Source organism: Myotis yumanensis, unplaced genomic scaffold (assembly GCF_028538775.1).
Source record: "Myotis yumanensis isolate MYYU_CA2020_CCGP unplaced genomic scaffold, mMyoYum1.0.hap1 SCAF_1, whole genome shotgun sequence".
In the NCBI taxonomy this organism is placed as follows: Eukaryota; Metazoa; Chordata; class Mammalia; order Chiroptera; family Vespertilionidae; genus Myotis; species Myotis yumanensis.
This window is the reverse complement of record NW_027223752.1, coordinates 210,386,685-210,405,132: the sequence shown is the minus strand read 5'-3', so window position 1 is coordinate 210,405,132 and position 18,448 is coordinate 210,386,685. Positions and strand designations below refer to the sequence as shown.

General features: G+C 40.4%; 1 protein-coding gene across 2 annotated transcripts in view; it reads right to left on the bottom strand.

Moving 5' to 3' along the window:
- Window positions 1-1,437: 1,437 nt before the first annotated feature.
- Window positions 1,438-18,448, bottom strand: part of TXK (TXK tyrosine kinase) — a 60,283-nt gene continuing 43,272 nt past the window's right edge. For both annotated transcript variants that reach the window (XM_070397039.1, XM_070397048.1), the window contains 6 exons: window positions 15,653-15,824; window positions 11,179-11,395; window positions 8,392-8,456; window positions 6,250-6,368; window positions 4,626-4,783; window positions 1,438-2,070 (listed from right to left, as the gene is read on the bottom strand). In XM_070397039.1, the coding sequence (XP_070253140.1) occupies window positions 2,002-2,070; window positions 4,626-4,783; window positions 6,250-6,368; window positions 8,392-8,456; window positions 11,179-11,395; window positions 15,653-15,824 (800 nt within the window). In that variant the 3' untranslated portion in view covers window positions 1,438-2,001. The remainder of the gene's footprint in view (window positions 2,071-4,625; window positions 4,784-6,249; window positions 6,369-8,391; window positions 8,457-11,178; window positions 11,396-15,652; window positions 15,825-18,448) is intronic.

Sequence of the window (18,448 nt, the reverse complement as noted above, 5' to 3'; positions counted from 1 at the left end):
GTACCACCACTCTGCTCTGTGCCCTGTCTCCCTGCACTGCATTGAGAGTGACGGCAGATGTTCTGTGGGCACTCCCAGCATTTCAGTGTTCGGTATGTTGTTGTTTTCTTTTGAGGGGAGAGTGAGGACTGCTAAGCTTAGTAAAACCCAAGAAAGACACCTTACTGCCCATATTGGTACTACTTTATTTCCTGTTATAACATTAATCTCCCCTCCCTCTGCTTTTGCTGCTTAATAGTCTCATGGCCTCTTGAGCTACACTTTCACATCATTTTACTTGAACTATGGTCTCAGTAGTAGGAGCCCTCTGTCTTCCCTCCCCGTAGCAGAAGCCACGAGGAAAGCAGGTGATAATCTCAGAAATGTCACAGTGTCTCACACAAACATGTCTGAGGCTCCCACTTGAGTTATCAAGATTCTTCTGGTGTCTGATGTTTGATTATTTCGATGCACATTTATTGGGTACTATTGATATTCAAAGATGTCGTTCTTAGAGTGAGCAAATATGATTTAAAATCACAACTACTGACAGCCAGCAACTTAGAATCTAAAAAAATATATACAAAACAAGTTCCTTCAGAACCACGATGCAGGGAAGGATAGCATAAAAATAATGGGCTCCTGTTGTTAGACCCCACGGTAATGATACATGTGTTTTCTATCATAACCTTCGCATGGAACTTCTGAAGCACTCAGAATGATAAAGATCCGTTTCCAATCATTCCTACAAACAGTGCATGAGAAATTAAGATTTTATTATGACTGCTGATTGCTTAATCATGAATTCAAAACCCTGGACTTCAGAAATGAAGGAGCCTGATGTAATAATTGGTCATCTTATTTTTGCCTCCCTCTTGTTCTTGTGGAAAAACCAAGTCATCTTCTGGTAAGGTGCAGGAGGTACTTTTTATGACAAAATAAGACTTCTTAAGTTGGCCAATGTCACATGGACAAAGCGTGAAATCTTGGAATTGAAATTCAGACTCTGAACTGCCCCTGACAATGGATGTTGGGTCCAAGTTCCTCTGCTATGGACTTGATTTCTTTGGACGCCAGGAATTGGAAAAAGACATGAGCAGGCATAGGGAGACGGGTCATGCTTTATTGCAAACAAAACAGACAACTGCCTGGTCAGTGGCACCTTATATACTCACTCAAACAAAAGAGGCCTCCTGCCAATTAGTGACATCTGTGCTACATGAACATAAGTAGGTTATATAAGGGTGCGCCTGCACAGTACAGTGATACTGCTGAGTCATTGCCTTTTCGCGTGCGTATGGCAAATGGGCCTTTAACATCCAGTGTCCTCTGGCCAGAGTCCCCACAATGGGTATTACTGGACAGGGAAATGTTACCAGGACCTGTACAAAGAAGAATGTGTGTTGTCTCCTACAACAATGTTTAAAACTGGAATATAAGAAACTGTCCCCAAAAGTATCAGGTATGTGCAAAAACAATTTATTAAATAACATAGGGAAGACTATACAGGACAGTTCCAGACTGCTCACAGGCATGTGGTTTGTAAAATGAAGGTAAGTTTCTAGAAAGATCTGTGTAGATCCAAAGCATAAGATTCTGCAGGGGAGGCTCCTTTAGTCCATGACTTGGCAAAATTTATTTTCATCTTCTGTGCATGGCTGACTGACGTAAAGAGTGTCACTCCTCTTCAGAAAATAAATTCCCTCCACCCTCAAAGAATCACGTTTCCACATACCCTCAGGGGTTCTCAGGGCTATTCTTATAAATGCGTTAGAGCATTTGTCCCATTTTCATAAATAGTGCATGAAGAATGAAGAGTTTAGAAGTCCCTCTCAAACATGTAGGAAATCTGTTGTCAGGATATTCTTAAATCTTATAAAACATTTGGGAAGCCTGTGATCTTGATAATGTTTCCAAGAGGCAGCAACTCTGAAGGAAGATATTCACCATCAGTGACCCACACAGCTTTTCCTTTTGAGACAATTTGGCGACACGATCTTCTGGGTTGGCATTCCACTCAAGTCACCAAGTTTCTGCAATCTCAGAGAGAACCTGCAGCAGCTCAGCAAATGTAGGACGGCCTTTAGGTTTCTGGAAAAGGGAAGCAGAGGTGGTCAGTTCAGACACCAGTTCCGGAACTTGCCAGCACGGACCTGGATCCAGGCTGGTTCTCCACAAACGGAAGAGAAAGACACCTTGGCTGTCCCACGGGGCGTGATTGGCAGTGGCGTGAGGTAGGATGTGAAAATGTAAGATAGAGGGCATTGCAAAGATAAAATGGCTAGAGCTGCAAACACTAGCCACATGTGGCTATTTAAATTTCAACTAATTCAATTAAGTACATTTTAAAACTCAGTTTTCAGTCACACCAGCCACTTTGTAAGTCTTCATGGCCAGGCATGGCCACCATGTTGGATAGCACAGACATAGCACATTTCCGTCATCACAGAAGGTTCTGTTGGCCAGCACTGCCCGGGATTGACTTGGATAATTTGATATGCATGAGGTAAGGGAAGAGCGGGGAAAGAGGGGGCATCTAGAGTACTAGGCTCCCACACGCAGTCCCAGTTATTTACTACACCTGATCCCCTGTAGAAAGAAGGATTTCAATCACAAAGCAAAAGACATGTTTTCATAAGGGACTTGGCAGGTCCTGGAGCACAAGCTGTGCTTTCTTAAGGCTTAGTTAGCAAAGTCCCTGGCCACGGGCCAAGGACTGGAGCATTTTCCTATGTCCCCATGGGCTGTGGTTTGGCTTTGGCTCCATGAGGAAGAGGAGATGACCCTGTTGGCAAATGGAACTACTCATGGTAGCCCACATTCTCACCAAGGCATAGGCGGCAGGGTTAGTGGGGAGACAGACACCCTTAGTGGCTTTTGAACAATAAAAAAAGAGCAAAGGAAGATGTGAGCTCATGTGAGAATCCTCCTTGAAATTCCAAGAATACATGGTGAAGGTTTGTAGGGGCTGAAGTTCCACAGTCACTAGAGACTATGAAATGTGTGTATCAATGCTATTATTATCATGTTGGATCTAGAGGCGCAAAAGTTGTAGGCAAAATCAACTTTGCAAACAAGTACATCAACATAACCAAAACAATGCTTTAATTCATGTTCCAACTGTTATTTGAGACTGATGTCATTTACTTCCCCCTTCTTTGTCTCCTCCCCACAAAAATATAAAATTTCAATAGGTATTTTATTGTATGTATATGTATACATACATATCCTATATAATAAAAGCCTAATATGTTAAGTGTCTGGTCATCTGGTCGTCTGATCGTCCATTCAACCAATCAAAGCATAATATGCTAATGATATGCTAAGGCTGCTCAACTGCTCGCTATGATGTGCACTGACCACCAGGAGGAAGATGCTCCAACAGGTAGGTGAGCTTGCTGCTGGGGTCTAGCTGATCAGGACTGAGCGAGATGGGCCAGACATGCCCTGGAGCCCTTTCATATTCCCTCCCTGGCTGGCCAACCTCCCATGTCCCTCTCAAGGCTGATCATACATCGGCGGGGTCCCTCGCCTGGCCTGCAGCCTCTCACAATCCGGAACCCCTAGGGGGATGTCAGAGAGCCAGTTTCAGCCCGATCCCACAGGCCAGCCCAAGGGACCCCACTGGTGCATGAATTCATGCACTGAGCCTCTAGTACAATATATAATTCCTGAGCTATTTACAATGTTAATGCAAAGATATTCTTAAGACAGCTGTTTGCTACTAAAAGCCTGCAAGATTCTTAGCAGATCAGTTAGTCATATGTAAAATATTTTCATATACCAGGTATCTTTATAAAATTAATACTTCACTGGGTGTGAACAACCACATCATTCTTGAAATATTGAATTTTTCAGTGTTTGTGGACTGGAGATCAAGTGGTTTCTTTTTCAGCCAGGAGGAAATTCCTCACCCAGCTGTGGTTTTTCTGGGCTGAAACTGTCAGCTGGAAAGAGAGGAGCTGTCAAAATCACTGGGGAGTCTGCTGTGACAGGAGGGGGTGTATTGAATCAATGCCCAGAAAATACAGTAGTGAGACATAAACCCCTCTGGCTTTATTTTTAAGCTTGGCATTTCAAGAAAAAGAGAAATTGGGCTCCCTAAAGATCATTTCCTGAGAAGTTCCTGGCACCCTTTCTGCCTTCATTCTGTTCTGGTTTAATCTCTCTATCAAGAGTCCTGAGTGCACCAAGAGAGATGAAACCCACTATGTTTAGCCTTGGAAAAGCAAGACAAATTAGTAGAGTGAAGTAAGTAAAAACACCATCCTTCTCTCCCAATGTGGAAGTTTAATAAACCTGATTCTACCTTCAGTTCCCACCCACCAGTTCCTAAAAGGTGTAAACCAGCTAATCACTGAGGCTTTACTTGCAAGAGTCTCTGCAGGAACCAATCGCAGAAAGATAAGACTTGGAAAATATCCTGAATTCCTCAGATGAAAGGCCATTGTTAAAAACAGAATAGATTAATGACTTTGCAGTGGGAGTTTCAGAGAGAAATAGTGCTTCTGGCTCTCAGGGGTCATTACCAAGGAACAGACACCTTTTCCTGCCATGACGGGGTCCTGCAGTGAGGTATGTGATACATGGGTCTGCTCTCAGATGCTGGGGCTGCCAACCTTCACGGGAAAGTGAGGGACACTCACCTCATGCCAGCAGTGGTACATGACTTCATAGATGGACATTGGTGCCAGGCGAGGGCGGTACAGCCTGAAGCCTTTAGAAATGGCTTCCACAACTTGCAAATTTGACTTATTTTCAAAAGGCATTCTCCCTTCTGTAAAAACTTCCCACATCAAAACGCCTGCAAAGATAATGCACAAAAACCAGAGGGTAGAGAGAAATGGTTACTTAGAACTGAAAGAACTGCCTCAAACTATACGGCATTATCTTCCTCTTCCAGTCTTTGCATGATAATCACCCAGAATGAGAGCAGGTCCATCAAGGGATTGTGTGCATCTTAGTTTTAGGACAGGCCTGTAATCTGAGAATGTTCCAGTTGGAAACGATGCCTTTCCTTTCCCATTGGCCTTGTCTGCCTCCTTGTTGGAAGAAATTGCTGCCAGCACTTTCCTTTATAAGTATTCTTGTGTCCTCACACCTTTAAATCAATAAACCTTTTTGCCATTGCACAGACAACAGAATTGTCTGAGGCTCTGCTGCCTGCTAAGACCAAGAGTTGACCAGCTAGCAGATGGCTTGAATCCCCCTCCAACACTGGAAGTTAGACTGCTGGGTTGAGCCGAAGACTACCTAGCAAGGGCTCTGCACATAAACAGGTGTTGATTGATTAATTGATTCATGAAACTTCTTCGAGTCTCCCAATTTGAGTTTATTTAATAATTCACTTATTCTACAAATTTGTATTAGGTATTAAGAGGCCAGGCCTATGCTAGAGCCAGAGGGAATGACACCAGTCCAGGTGCTCAAGAACTGCACTTGTCCAAGGGGGCTGAAGAGAGACAAGTGGGCAGGTAAAACTCCAGTTCTCATTGTTCTGCAGCCACTTAATGAGGCCCTTGGGTTGCTATCTGTCTCAGAACGTAACTCTCCAGTAGAGCTTAAAATGTCACCTGCCAAGACTACCACATGTCAGTGGAAAGGTAATGAGATCAATGATACAAGTTTAACCTTATTGTGACAATAAAATTCACACCCTGCTGAGGATATAGCTGTCCCTCCAAACCCAAGAAGCCATCCAAGAAAGTCGGGGTGACAGGGAGCAGATAATCACACATTTGTTGCCACTCTGAAAATCATTTAAAAGAACAGACTCCATTGGGCATGGGTCTACAGTGCCTCTTTCTCAGGGAAGAACATTACCCAATATAAGTATCGACTGACAGATCCCAAGGAAGCCTATGTCTAAATTCTACAAAATTTGACGGTAATGAAGGAAATTAGGGGATGTTGCTTAGCAGTTAGACATGAAGTTTATCAATTACATTCGAAAGTCAGTGACCCCATAAGATCAGTTTTCCGTACAAGTCTCTGTGGTGTGGACATGTCGGCTGAGTTTGTTTCCTAGATCAGAAGACTCGATACTCTCTTATGGTTTCACAGCAAGTGCTCAGTGGGAAAGGAAAAGATCCAATAGGCAGACTTATGTCAGAAGGTGAAGGACACCAGTTGCCAAAGACAGCCTGGGTGTGTTCAGAACACTTAAGACAGAAAGCACTGTTTTCCAATGCTGTTACGAAATCAAAATTTTAAGAGACCGGCCTATTTTATGACATAAAGCTCCATTAAAAGAACATTAAATTCACTCACCAAATGACCAGACATCAGATTTGCTGCTGTACTTGTTGAAATGGAAAACTTCCGGAGGGGACCACTTGACTGGGAACTTGGCTCCAGAAGAACTGATGTATTCATCATCCAAAACGTACCTAAGGCCATCAGATTGCAAAGCACATTGTGTTTCGTGTTACCTCCAAGTTCTGTTTACTTCAAGTCCCTTCAGTGAAGTCAGTTCTAGAAGACAACGTGTTTTACCCCCCAAAAGTTCTGCTTGCCCTCCCTTTTTGTTTTCAAAGTGGGAAAGCAGTCCTTAGAGCGTTTCTTTTCCAAGCCAAGCCTCAATTTTGTTTATTTTATTTGGGTCTCAAAAAACCATAGCCATTCTTCAGTCTAAAACATATCCTACTCATTATGCTAATTACAATAAAATCTGCAAAGAAGTGTGCTGAATGGTCTAACAACCAAGGTTATAAAAAAGGAAATAAAAATAAATATATAATAAAAAAGAAATTTACAGCTGAATGTCTTCTTTTGTTTCTGCATATTTTTTGTGGAACAGAGAAGGGGGAAATAAAAGTATTTGAACATAATATATTTGAGGTGGAAAATTTCTAATGCATTAAAATGGCCCTATAGGGAAGGAAATCAGTAGTAGCTACCACCTCCTTTTAAAAATAACGAAGAAATTGAACCCTCTCTCTTTTTTGAGAATCCAAGAATCTCTTTTTTGGATATTTGCAGAAATATCCAAGAATGGGCATCTGGAGAGAAGAGAAGATAGCTAACATTGCTATGTAGCCTCTTGTCTTGAGTATATAGTATAATATTTTTACATTTATCTATTAATGCTTCCCCACATTGCACTTCTTTTCCCCACATACTCTACCTCACCCCATCTTTAAGGTCTTTATTGAACCAGAAGTCATTCTACTAAAGGGAAGGAATGAATCATAGAAAACAAAAGGGAAAGAACCATTTTTCATAGCTTTTGAGTTTCCAGAGAAGGAGAAGGATGGAATTATTAACAAAATATTTGGGAGAATGGCTCATTTGGGAGAATAAGAGTGAGACCTACCCCCATCACTATTACCATCTGTCCCTCTAGAAAAGGCCCCTTGAGCCGGGAAGTAGGGTGGAGAAGGGAAAGGGAAGAAATATTAAACCTGTGTGGGTGGCTGAGGTAGAGAACTGACCCTGCGCCCTACATGAGCTGCCCCAAACACATAGCAGAGAAAGAAGACCCCACTTCACCACAATAGGTTAGTGGGATTCAAAAGCAGAACAGAACCTGTGCCTTCTTTCCCGGGTGGAGCCCAGGAGAGGCAGAAAGATCACAGAGAACAAAAAGCTCTGGATGTGGGGAAACAGGGCCTTAGATAGCCCCCAGGAATGTCAGATAGGAAGGAATCTTGCAGTCAGAAACTCAGGATGAGTCAGTGGCCACCTGTGTGGATGGCCAGCCAAGCACAAAACAAGAGGATGGTGACTGCAAGGAAGCCAGTGTCAGTGGACAGTAGACAATAACAAGGAGCGGACAGGCCATCCCCCTACCAGTTCTCTGGCCCCAAGAAACACACAGAACTGAGATTTGGGCCCTGATGAGAGTCAAGGAGAAACCGTGAATTGACTGAAATTAAATTTCTAGCAACCTGGAGGAAAGGGTAAAAATAGAAACTGCAAGGAGTTATAAAGAATATGGTTAGATTTTTTACACTTTGAGCTGTAGACTTAAAGTCAACTCCTATGGCAGATAATAGGGATGTATGATGATGACAGAAAAATCAGAAATAAGCAAACAAGTTATTTTTTCTTTTAGAAAAGCATATATATATATATATATTTATGCTTCAGAAAAGCATATATATATATATATATATATATATATGCTTCTTTCTTAATCTTACACATATAATGAGTAGACTGAGAATTACTTTTAAGATATGTCACAGTTTTATTAATGATGATATATGAAAAGAGATCAGAATAGCCCACAGAGTCCATTTACCTCACAGTTAAAATCGGTGCATGTCCTAAAATTCAAAGTGGGTCAGCAGGCCATACAGCCACATTAACAGGGCGGAAAAAGCAAAGCCAATAACATCTTTCAGTTTGTCAATAGAAAAATACAAGATTTTCTTTTATGAATAAACAATAGCAAAATGTGTCATGTACCTTGTCATTCCGAAGTCTGAAATTTTTACTATACTTGTAGAACTGACCAAACAATTTCTTGCCGCCTATAAAAGAAGAGAACCCGAGTTTGAATTTAAGTTTTGCTTTTGAGTTTCTACTCTCGTTTTCCTTTGTTTACTTGGGCCCCAGCCTACTTCTCTCTGTGGGCAACCTGTTATTTTTATGGTGGCACCTGTGGGGAGGTGTATATGATTTGGCATATCTGCTCTCACGTGGTAGATTTTAATGATTCTTCAGAAAAAGAACAAAAAAGTGAAAACAAATTGTAATACTTTTCTTTTTAAAGATTTTTTTTATATTTTCAAAAAATATCCTCAATAAATATGAAGATTAACTCCATCTTAATGAGGAAATCCTCTTAAATAAAGATGGTAAACGATGACTCTTGACATAACAAATAGTGTGTATTTTTAAATGTATCTTAAATAAAAAGAAGGCTCAATATACATGACAAATAAGGGATAGTCATTACATATCTTTGGGACATGTCATTGCTAAAAAAAATTAAGAACTTGTATTTTAAAACTTATATCTCATTGAGTATAACTATTTACAATGATACTTTCACATTTCTTAATATTACCACAGTGAACTAAATATAGTGTTATGTAATGCAGCGATGATCTATCTGATGCCAAACAATCTATTTTCAGTCAACTTAATAAAGAAAATTATTATTTGCAAAGGCGAATTTCAACCCAGGCAGTCCAGCTCTGGAGCAGTGGTTCTCAATCTTGACTGCACAGGGGACTTTCCATGAAACGTTTCAAAAAATATTGATGGCTGGATTCCACTTTCAGAGATCCTGGTTTAATTGGTCTGGGTATGATCTGGGTATTGTGATGTTTTAAAAGCTCCTAGGCCTTGATCTCCAGGAGTTTAGAGTCTAGCATTTGTGTAAACAATAAAAACAATTAGGAAGTAGAAATAATAAAATAATAAGATCCATGCATTATGTCATGTAGGACAAGTAATGGTGTGCTGGGGCCAATGAAATTATGCCTCCTTTCTCTCTCTAAAATATTTCAGCTGGAATGATGAATAATATGGTCATTCTGGTCATGGTGATGGAAGTACAGCACTACCTCTAGGTGACAGTAGCAGGGATTTCTCACAGAATGCTTATCGGAGTTCTTTTTGGGCTTAGAAATTAGACATGGAAGGGCATAGAGGGAACAGTATGAATATCATGAACAAATAAGGAATAGGTAGAAAATGTTTTTCAAGGGGAGTAAGCAAAGCAGAAAAGCAAACTATTAGCACTTGGGCAAGATAAGCCTTGACTTTATTTATTTATTTATTTACTTACTTACTTACTTACTTGGACTGTTCTGAACATTACAGAACAGAATGGTTTAGTATTTCTAGTCCTCTTGTTAATGCCAGTAGTGCTGATGCACTCCTGTTAGAACCAAACCACCTCCACATGGGTGGTCTCACCCCTGGGTGAGAACCACTGGAGCTTGCTCTTAGCTATTGTATCTCCAATGCCTGGCAGAGCTCTTGGCATTTACTAGATACTCAATGCCTATTTGGTTGCTGGAAGGGAGGGAAGGAGGGAGGGAGGGAGGGAGGGAGGGAGGAAGGAAGGAAGGAAGGAAGGAAGGAAGAAAGGAAGGAAGGAAGGAAGGAAGGGAGGAAAGAGAAAGAGTGAAAGAGGAAAGAAAAGTGAATTAGTTTCATAGCATGGTGGCTGATTAGTTTAAGGCATATTTAAGGTAGCACCTTACTTGGCTACAGCATCAACTGGGCAATTAAAAATAAAGCTACATTCTTAGAAGTGGGATCACTGGGTCAAATGGGAGTTCCATTTTTAGTGTTTTTTTCCACAGTGGCTGCACCAGTCTGCATTCCACCAGCAGTGCACGAGGGTTCCTTTTTCTCCGCATCCTCTTTAGCACTTGTCCTTTGTTGATTTGTTGATGACAGCCATTCTGACAGGTGTGAGATGGTACCGCATTGTCATTTTGATTTGCATCTCTTGGATGATTAGTGACTTTGAACATGTTTTCATATGTCTCTTGGCCTTCCTTATGTCCTCTTTTGAAAAGTATCACCAATCAGAAAGGATATATGCACCCCTATGTTCATATCAGCACGATTTACAATAGCTAAGATTTGGAAACAGCTTAAGTGCCCATCAGCAGATGAGTGGATTAAAAACTGTGGTACATCTACACAATGGAATACTATGCTGTGGTAAAAGATAAGAAATTCTTACCATTTGCAACAGCATGGATGGAACTGGAGAGCATTATGGTAAGTGAAATAAGCCAGTCAGAGAAAGATAAATATCACATGATCTCATTCATTTGTGGAATATAATGAACAACATAAACTGATGAACAAAAATAGATCCAGAGACAGAGAAGCATCGATCAGACCCTCAAACCTCAGAGGGAAGGTGGAGGGGTGGGGGGTAAGGGGGAGAATTCAACCAAAGGACTTGTATGTGTGCATATAAGCCTAACCAATGGACACACACACCAGGGGGTTGAGGGTATGAGTTGTGGGGGGTAGGGGGAAGAACAATGGGTGGATAAGGACACATATGTAATACCTTAATCAATAAAGAAAAAAAAAAGACAATAAATAAATAAATAAATAAATAAAGCTACATTTCCGAACAAATTGCATGAAGAAGAAAATGCTTTAGAATTAAGCCAGTGTATGCATTATTCAAAGTATCAAAAGTCCTAAATTGTCACGTCCTTTTGAACATAAGTATGCTACATAAAATCATCAGCGGAATTGCACCACACTTACTAAGTCCCTGTGAATGAAGCAGTTTCTCTCCAGATACTCCATCCCTTCGCATATGTCCTGGCACATGCTCAGCAGCATCTCCTTCCTGAGCTTCCCTTTCCTCTCCCTGAGGTAGTCCAGCAGGCAGCCATTCTCCATAAACTCCGTCACGATGTAGAGGGGTTTCTGCTGGATGCATACCCCATAGAGCTGGACCAGCCTCGAATGGGACAGCTTCCTGTAGCAGAAACACATGCACAGTGAACAGAGCCGTGTTGGCCTGGGGAAGCGTTTGGGCTCCCCTGGGGTGATTCATCATCTCTATAAAATTTCCTTCAGCGAGATATGATCAAAAGGAACCCAACCACAGAGGAAGTAGTGCAGTTTCCTGTCCACTGTCTGCGCTAAGAAAGTGGGATCCAGAGAGTAAGCAGGCTGCCTAAGTCACTGTAGATACAGACTATCACCTGCCCCATAGTCTATGTTCTCTCCTTTCCATTTCGTATGCTTCTTGTTTCCTTATTACAGCTGCTCTTTGCCCAGATCTTGCAGAATTTCTGTTCTTTGAGTTTCAACCTTCTTAACTGTAGCTGCTCAGACAAAAAATTCTGGGCAGACAGGAGGGACAAAAGAGTGATTGATGCATACAAAAAGAAAATTGAATAATAAAAAATGATTTCAATTAAATTATATGTATATAACAAGGGCTAGGAGTTTAACTAAAAACCTTTATTGTCAATATTAATTACCCCTGGAGAAAAGCACTTAGGGAGGCAAGAAGATTGGGGTGTTTGCAGTGTTTTTTACTTTATACATTTCTGTGTAATATGAACTTACAGTGTTAAAACTTTTCTTGCAAAATCTAAATTATTTTGGCATGAAGACATGATGATGTAGAAATAAAGAATAAAATGAGATACAAGTTAAAAAGTTCTTTAAAAAATTAAAATTACTATACATATATTTTTATGATTATGAATATAATTAGTTCATATATCTCCATATAATGTATTGCCACCAATAAGCTACACCCAGAAACACAAAGTCATAGTTCAACAACTACAATGAAGAATCCCTTAAAGGCAATGCAGTGCTGAAATGATTTAAAGAAAATGTAATGCCCCTAATCCAAAGAGCTGAATTCAAGTTTTATCTCCTATTGGCTGCCTGACCAGGCAACTTATTTAATCTTTGTTAACCTCACTTTTCTTCACACGTGAAATGGAGATGATAAAACCTATCCTTCTTCCTTGTTAACAATAAATGAGATCACATATGTGAATATATTATAAATAGTACTAGAGGCCCTGTGCATGGGTAGGGTCCCTTGGCCTGGCCAGTGATCAGGGCCAATCGGGGCCTTCCCTCCTGGGCTGCCAGCTGCCAGCCAGGGCCTTCCTTTATTCCATGCCACCCCCTGGTGGTCAGCACACATCATAGCGAGCGATCGAACTCCTGGTCTCCCGGTTGTACTCCCGAGGGGACACTTTGCATATTAGCCTTTTATATATATAGATAAACCAAGGTAAAAAATATGTAGGTAACTTTTTAATTTAACTAGCTTTTTATGGGCTTACGTTGTCTAAGACGGAAAAGACTGGTTTTATTTCATTCTTCTAAATCACCTTTAGCACATGCTCTGGAAGCCTCATGCGTGTGGGCTCCCGCATTAGGTTCCATCTCCAAATATAGTGATTAAGAGCCCAGAAGAGATTTGAAGTTTTTCTTTTACTGCAATGGAACAGCTACACAGGATGCTAACAATTTTGGTTAACAAGCTATAAGATCTGGCCTATAGTAGTTGCCCAATAAGTGTTTGTTGATCATTATGTTAGTTAATTGAAGATTGTGGCTTTTGTGCCCAAACAGTTCATAGTTCTGATTTCAATTAGAAACTCTACCAATGTTTTGTTGTGGGACTGTAGGCAAATTAGGTTAAGTTTACAAAATTTCCTTTTTCTCATCTCTAAAATTGGGATCTTAATGGACTACCTCATAGAATTGTGAGGATTCATTCACTCATTCAGCAATCCACAAATATATTTTGAACTACATGCTAGTCATCATTTTAGGCACTCATCAGGTTGTAGAAGAGAGATAAATAAGCTCCTATTATTACAGAGCTTACGTTCTAGTGGAGGGAAAACAAAACAAATATATATGAAGCTTTGGAGTAGTGACAAGGGCTTTGATGGAACTAGCACAAGGTGACATAATAGAAAGCATTTGGGGATGGGTATGCCAATTACACAGGGTAATCAGGGAAGACTTCCTGAAGGAGGTGACATTCAAACCACACACTTATTAAAAGGAGGTAATGTGTATATTGCCATGTAATATGCACATATACAATATAATAAGTATATTACCAAGCTGTATATGCTTGCCAGATAGAGCTCAATGTGTGTCAGCTAAAATTTTTTAAGATGAATGTATTTGCATTCCACAGTTAGAAGTCAGAAGGGAGATCTTCCTGCCTCACTTAAAAAAATTAGGAGCCCTGGCCAGTATGGCTCAGTTGGTTGAGCGTCATCCCATGCACTGAAAGGCTGCCTGTTCAATTCCCAGTCAAGGCACATGCCCAGGTTGCTGGCTCAACCACCAGTAGAGGGTGTTCAGGAGGCAGTAGATGGATGTTTCTCCCTCCCTCGGCCTTCCTCTCTCTGAAATCAATAAAAACATTTTTTAAAAGTCAGGAAAATAATTGACTATGTGCAAATGTAAGAACACAGTATGTCTATCTGAACTGACTTAAAAATAAGCCCCTGGCCTCCTCATTCCTGCCTCTGTAAGCCAGCAAGAGCTATTTCTATTCTCCACACTCCATGCATCTTCCATCACCCTCAAACTATCATCCTCAGAAATCCTGACTCCAAAAGCCCAGTAAGGCTTGAAACTTTCAAGAATCCCCTCTTCATGACATTAGACAACTCTAATTCTTTCTTGTTTGATAGGAATTGCAGTATGGCTTCAACTGTCCCTGACTTACATGTCTCCTATTTATTCTTTTCTTGGTACCCCTATTTAATCCAACACACAGGAACTTTTGGTCTCAGATATAGGAACACCATATTTGGATGCAATTAGTATCTGGGAGCAAAGGCCAATAGGGCAGCCGAGAGGCACAAAAACATCTTTGGGAAGCTGATGTCACTGGAAAATTGTGTTTATCATAAAACTTTCCTTGAAAATCATTTTGTTGTAAGTGGATGGAGAGAACAGTTTGATAGGACCCTTGGGGTTTGGGTTTTAAAGCCCCAAGAGACAGTGTTGCTCTGCCTTTAAAGGAGAATGGGTCCAGTTAATCACCTCTGGTTTTTTGGTTTTTTGGTTGGTTGGTTGGTTGGTTTTTTCTATTTCAGTCTGCAAGTTGGGAGAAGAATTAAATTGCTTTGGATAATAAAACAGAATCTAAGTGATCTGGGTTTTCTTCACCACATTGTTGTCCCTTTTAAGTAAATGTTGAACAAATACTTAAAGTTGATTTGATTTGTGTCACATTATCAGTCTGTCCTGGCCCAGGCCAGTTTATAGACGTAAAACACAGCCACGGGTTCAGCTGAGTGAAAATGCTGCTCTGTGAGGGTCTACAAAGAGCCACTTCTGTTAAAGCTCAGAATTCTTTTCTTTCATTCAGTTTCATTAATTTTTTTCTCAAGGTAAAATTTATTTTTATTTTTTTAATCTTTATTTTTGAAAGTATTGCATTAACCTCTGCCAGCCTGCTCCCATCCCCCCTAAAGTTCAGAATTCTAATATCTCCTGAAAGCAAATACTTTATCCTTATCCTATATAATAAAAGCCTAATACGCAAATTGACTGAATGGTGGAACGATCGGTCGCTATGACGTGCACTGACCACCAGGGGGCAGAGGCTCAATGCAGGAGCTGCCCCCAGCCTTCAGGCCCCAGGCCAACCAAGGTGGGATCCTCCAATTAGCCTGCCGGTCGCCCCACAGAGTGAGGTGACCAGCGGGGCGTGAGGCCAGGGAGTGGGCAGTGCCAGGGTGTCCAAGGGGGATGCCAGTGGAGGCCCCCAATTTCCCTGCTGGTTGCCCCACTTCGGCCCTGATCGCTGACCAGGCCTAGGGACCCTACCCATGCACAAATTTTGTGCACCAGGCCTCTAGTATTACTATAAAGACAAAGTCAACATTTTTGCTTCTGAGAAAATGAACAAAAAGTGCACTGATTAAGGCCTATTATTGAAGCAAACACACATTTTTGCCACTTTCCTAGATTATATCAATTAATCCACACATTGGTCCATTGAGGTAGGTATTACCATCCCCATTTTACAGGTGAGGAAATTGACAGGCTTGGAAAGGTGAACTGACTCATCCAGGCCACATAAAGGTTAAGCAATTTGCCCAAGTCACACAACTAGCTTGGGCAGAGTTGTGACAAATCCAGGTGTGACTGACTCCAAAATCCATGTTCTTTCCATGATACAAGGGTGTTGTAAGATATTTGTCTGGGTATTCTTTATGCTTACGTCATCACTTTAGCCTCTTCAATGAAATCCTCCTCAGACATGGAGCCTTCGTTGATGGCCTTGATAGCTACCTGGAGATGTGCTCGCCATTCACCTAAATGGACCACACCGAACTGACCACTTCCGATCTCCTTTACAAAAGCCAACTCAGATGGATCTATCTCCCACTTTTCTGAAAAGCAAAAAAATAAAATAAAAATTCATGTTATAAGTAGGGAAAAGCTTGCTAAAATTTTAGAGCTAGAAAAGATTTAGGGATCACCTAGATCTAGTCTCTTATTTTATAGAGATGTTAAAAAGTTTACACATGATTGAAGAGGGCCTACAATCATTTTTAATACTCTCATTGTGGCTTAAATGTGTAATTCCAGAATTCAAGTTTAAAAATACAAGCTTGAGCCCTTGCTGGTTTGCTCAGTGGATAGAGTGTCAGCCTGTTTGATTCCAGTCATGGGCACATACCTCGGTTGCAGACTTCTCCCCGGCCCAGGCCCTGGTCAGGGCTCATGCAAGAGGCAACCAATCAATGTGTTCCTTTCACATTGATGTTTCTCTGTCTTTCCCTCTCTCTTCCACTCTCTCTAAAAAAAATAAAAAAGAAGAAAAAATAAATCAATGGAAAAAAATATCCTTGGGTGAGGATTTAAAAAAAAGAAGAAAAACATACAAGCTTGAACCTTAGCTGGTTTGGCTCAATGAATAGAGCATCAGCCTGTGAACTGAAAGGTCCTGGGTTCAATTCCAGTCAAGGGCACAAAGTCATGTACCTTGGTTGCAGGCTCAATTCCCAGCCCCAATTGTGGCAAGTAGGGAAGGCAACCAATTGATGTGTCTCTTTCACATTGATGTTTCAGTCTCTCTCTGTCTCACCCCCTCTCTTCCACTGTTTCTAAAAATCATTGGGAAAATATCCTCAGGTGAGGATTAACAAAAGTATAAGCTTGACTTACTTGGAGAAGAATTATAGATATTAAAATATGCTTTCTCTTTTCAGAGAGAGCCAGGATAAACACAGTTCTGTGCCTTTCCAAGCTAAACCTACCAAAACAAGATCTGGGACCTGAAATATTCATGTCCAAAGTCTGCTTTTGTCCTAGTGAGTAAACTTGTGAGACAACGTTTGGGCTTCCCGCCCCCATTTCAGTTCCTTCTACTGCCCATTCTCATTCCTAGAGGGCTTTTCTTCCTTGGAAAAGTCTAATCAATCCATCTGATAAATATGTCCAATGTTGAGATTCTAACATATGTGTGTGTGTGTGTATGTGTGTGTTTGAAGTGACATTTACGTGACTACATATTTCTCATCCTATAGAACAGTGATGGCGAACCTTTTGAGTTCAGCGTGTCAGCATTTTGAAAAACCCTAACTTAACTCTGGTGCCGTGTCACATATAGAAATTTTTTGATATTTGCAACCATAGTAAAACAAATACTATATTTTTGATATTTATTTTATGTATTTAAATGCCATTTAACAAAGAAAAATCAACCAAGAAAATGAGTTCGCGTGTCACCTCTGACACACGTGTCATAGGTTCACCATCACTGCTATAGAAGCAAGTCAGGGGGAAAAATGTTTCTTGAAAACTGAGAAGTATCAAATCTTTTGAATCTCTTTTTATATAGCAATACCACCATCTGCTGGAACTTTAAAATAATGCATTTAAAAGAATTAGAGTTAATGGCTCTTACAGCTTTGTAAAGTGCTCCCCCTCCCAATAGCAAGTGTGTCTGAAAAGTAACATGGGAGGACATATTCATGACCTTGGGATTGACATAGGTTTATTCAGCAGAATGTAACCATAAAGGAAAATATTGACAATTACACTTGTAAAAATGCTGTTCATCAAATACATCTTATTAAGAGAATCAAAAGTTAAGCCACAGACTGGGAGAAAATATTTCTAAAACATGTAACCAACAAAGAATGCCTATTCAGAATATAAATAAATTAGAAAAAGTAGATAATCCTATTTTTACGGTTTAAAAAACCTGAACTTTCTTTTTTTTCTTTTTGTAATCATTTTTACTTAATTGCAATCTTTTTTAAAAAAATGTTTTTATTGATTTCAGAGTGAAAGGGAAAGGGAAAGAGAGATAGAAACACCAATGATGAGAGAGAATAATTGATAGGCTGACTCCTGCACGCCCCCTACTGAGGATCAACCCTGTGATCCTTCAGTCCATAGGCCGACCTCTATCCACTGAGCCAAACCAGGGAGGGTTGAATTTATTTTCTCACAAAAGAGAATACCCAAATGGCCACCAAACCTATGAGAACTTGATCAAAATAATTAGTCATCAAAGAATTGAACATTTAAACCATAATGAGATACCACTACACACTTACCAGACTGGCTAAAGTGAAAATAAAACAAAACAAAAACAAAAACCACAAGAATGCCAAATATTGGCAAGGGGGAAGGTATGGAGCAGCTGGAACTCCGTAAACTGTTCATTGAAATGTAATTTCGTTAAGCTCTTTGGAAAACTGATGAAATCTAAGTGCATATCCTATGACCCAGAAATTCTACCCTTAAGTATATATACAATATTGGAGTATAAATGTGTACTGAACTTCATCAAAAGACATACAAGAATATTCATAATATATGAGACAAAAATTGGTTATAACCCAAATGGCCATCTAAAAAAAAAATCCATTGTGGTATAGTCATGCATGCAGCACCACACAACACAATGAAAATGGACCAACCACACCCAAAACCATGAGTGAGCTGATGTATGAACTGAGAGAAAGATGCCAGGCACAAAAGAACACATGGTGTCCAATTC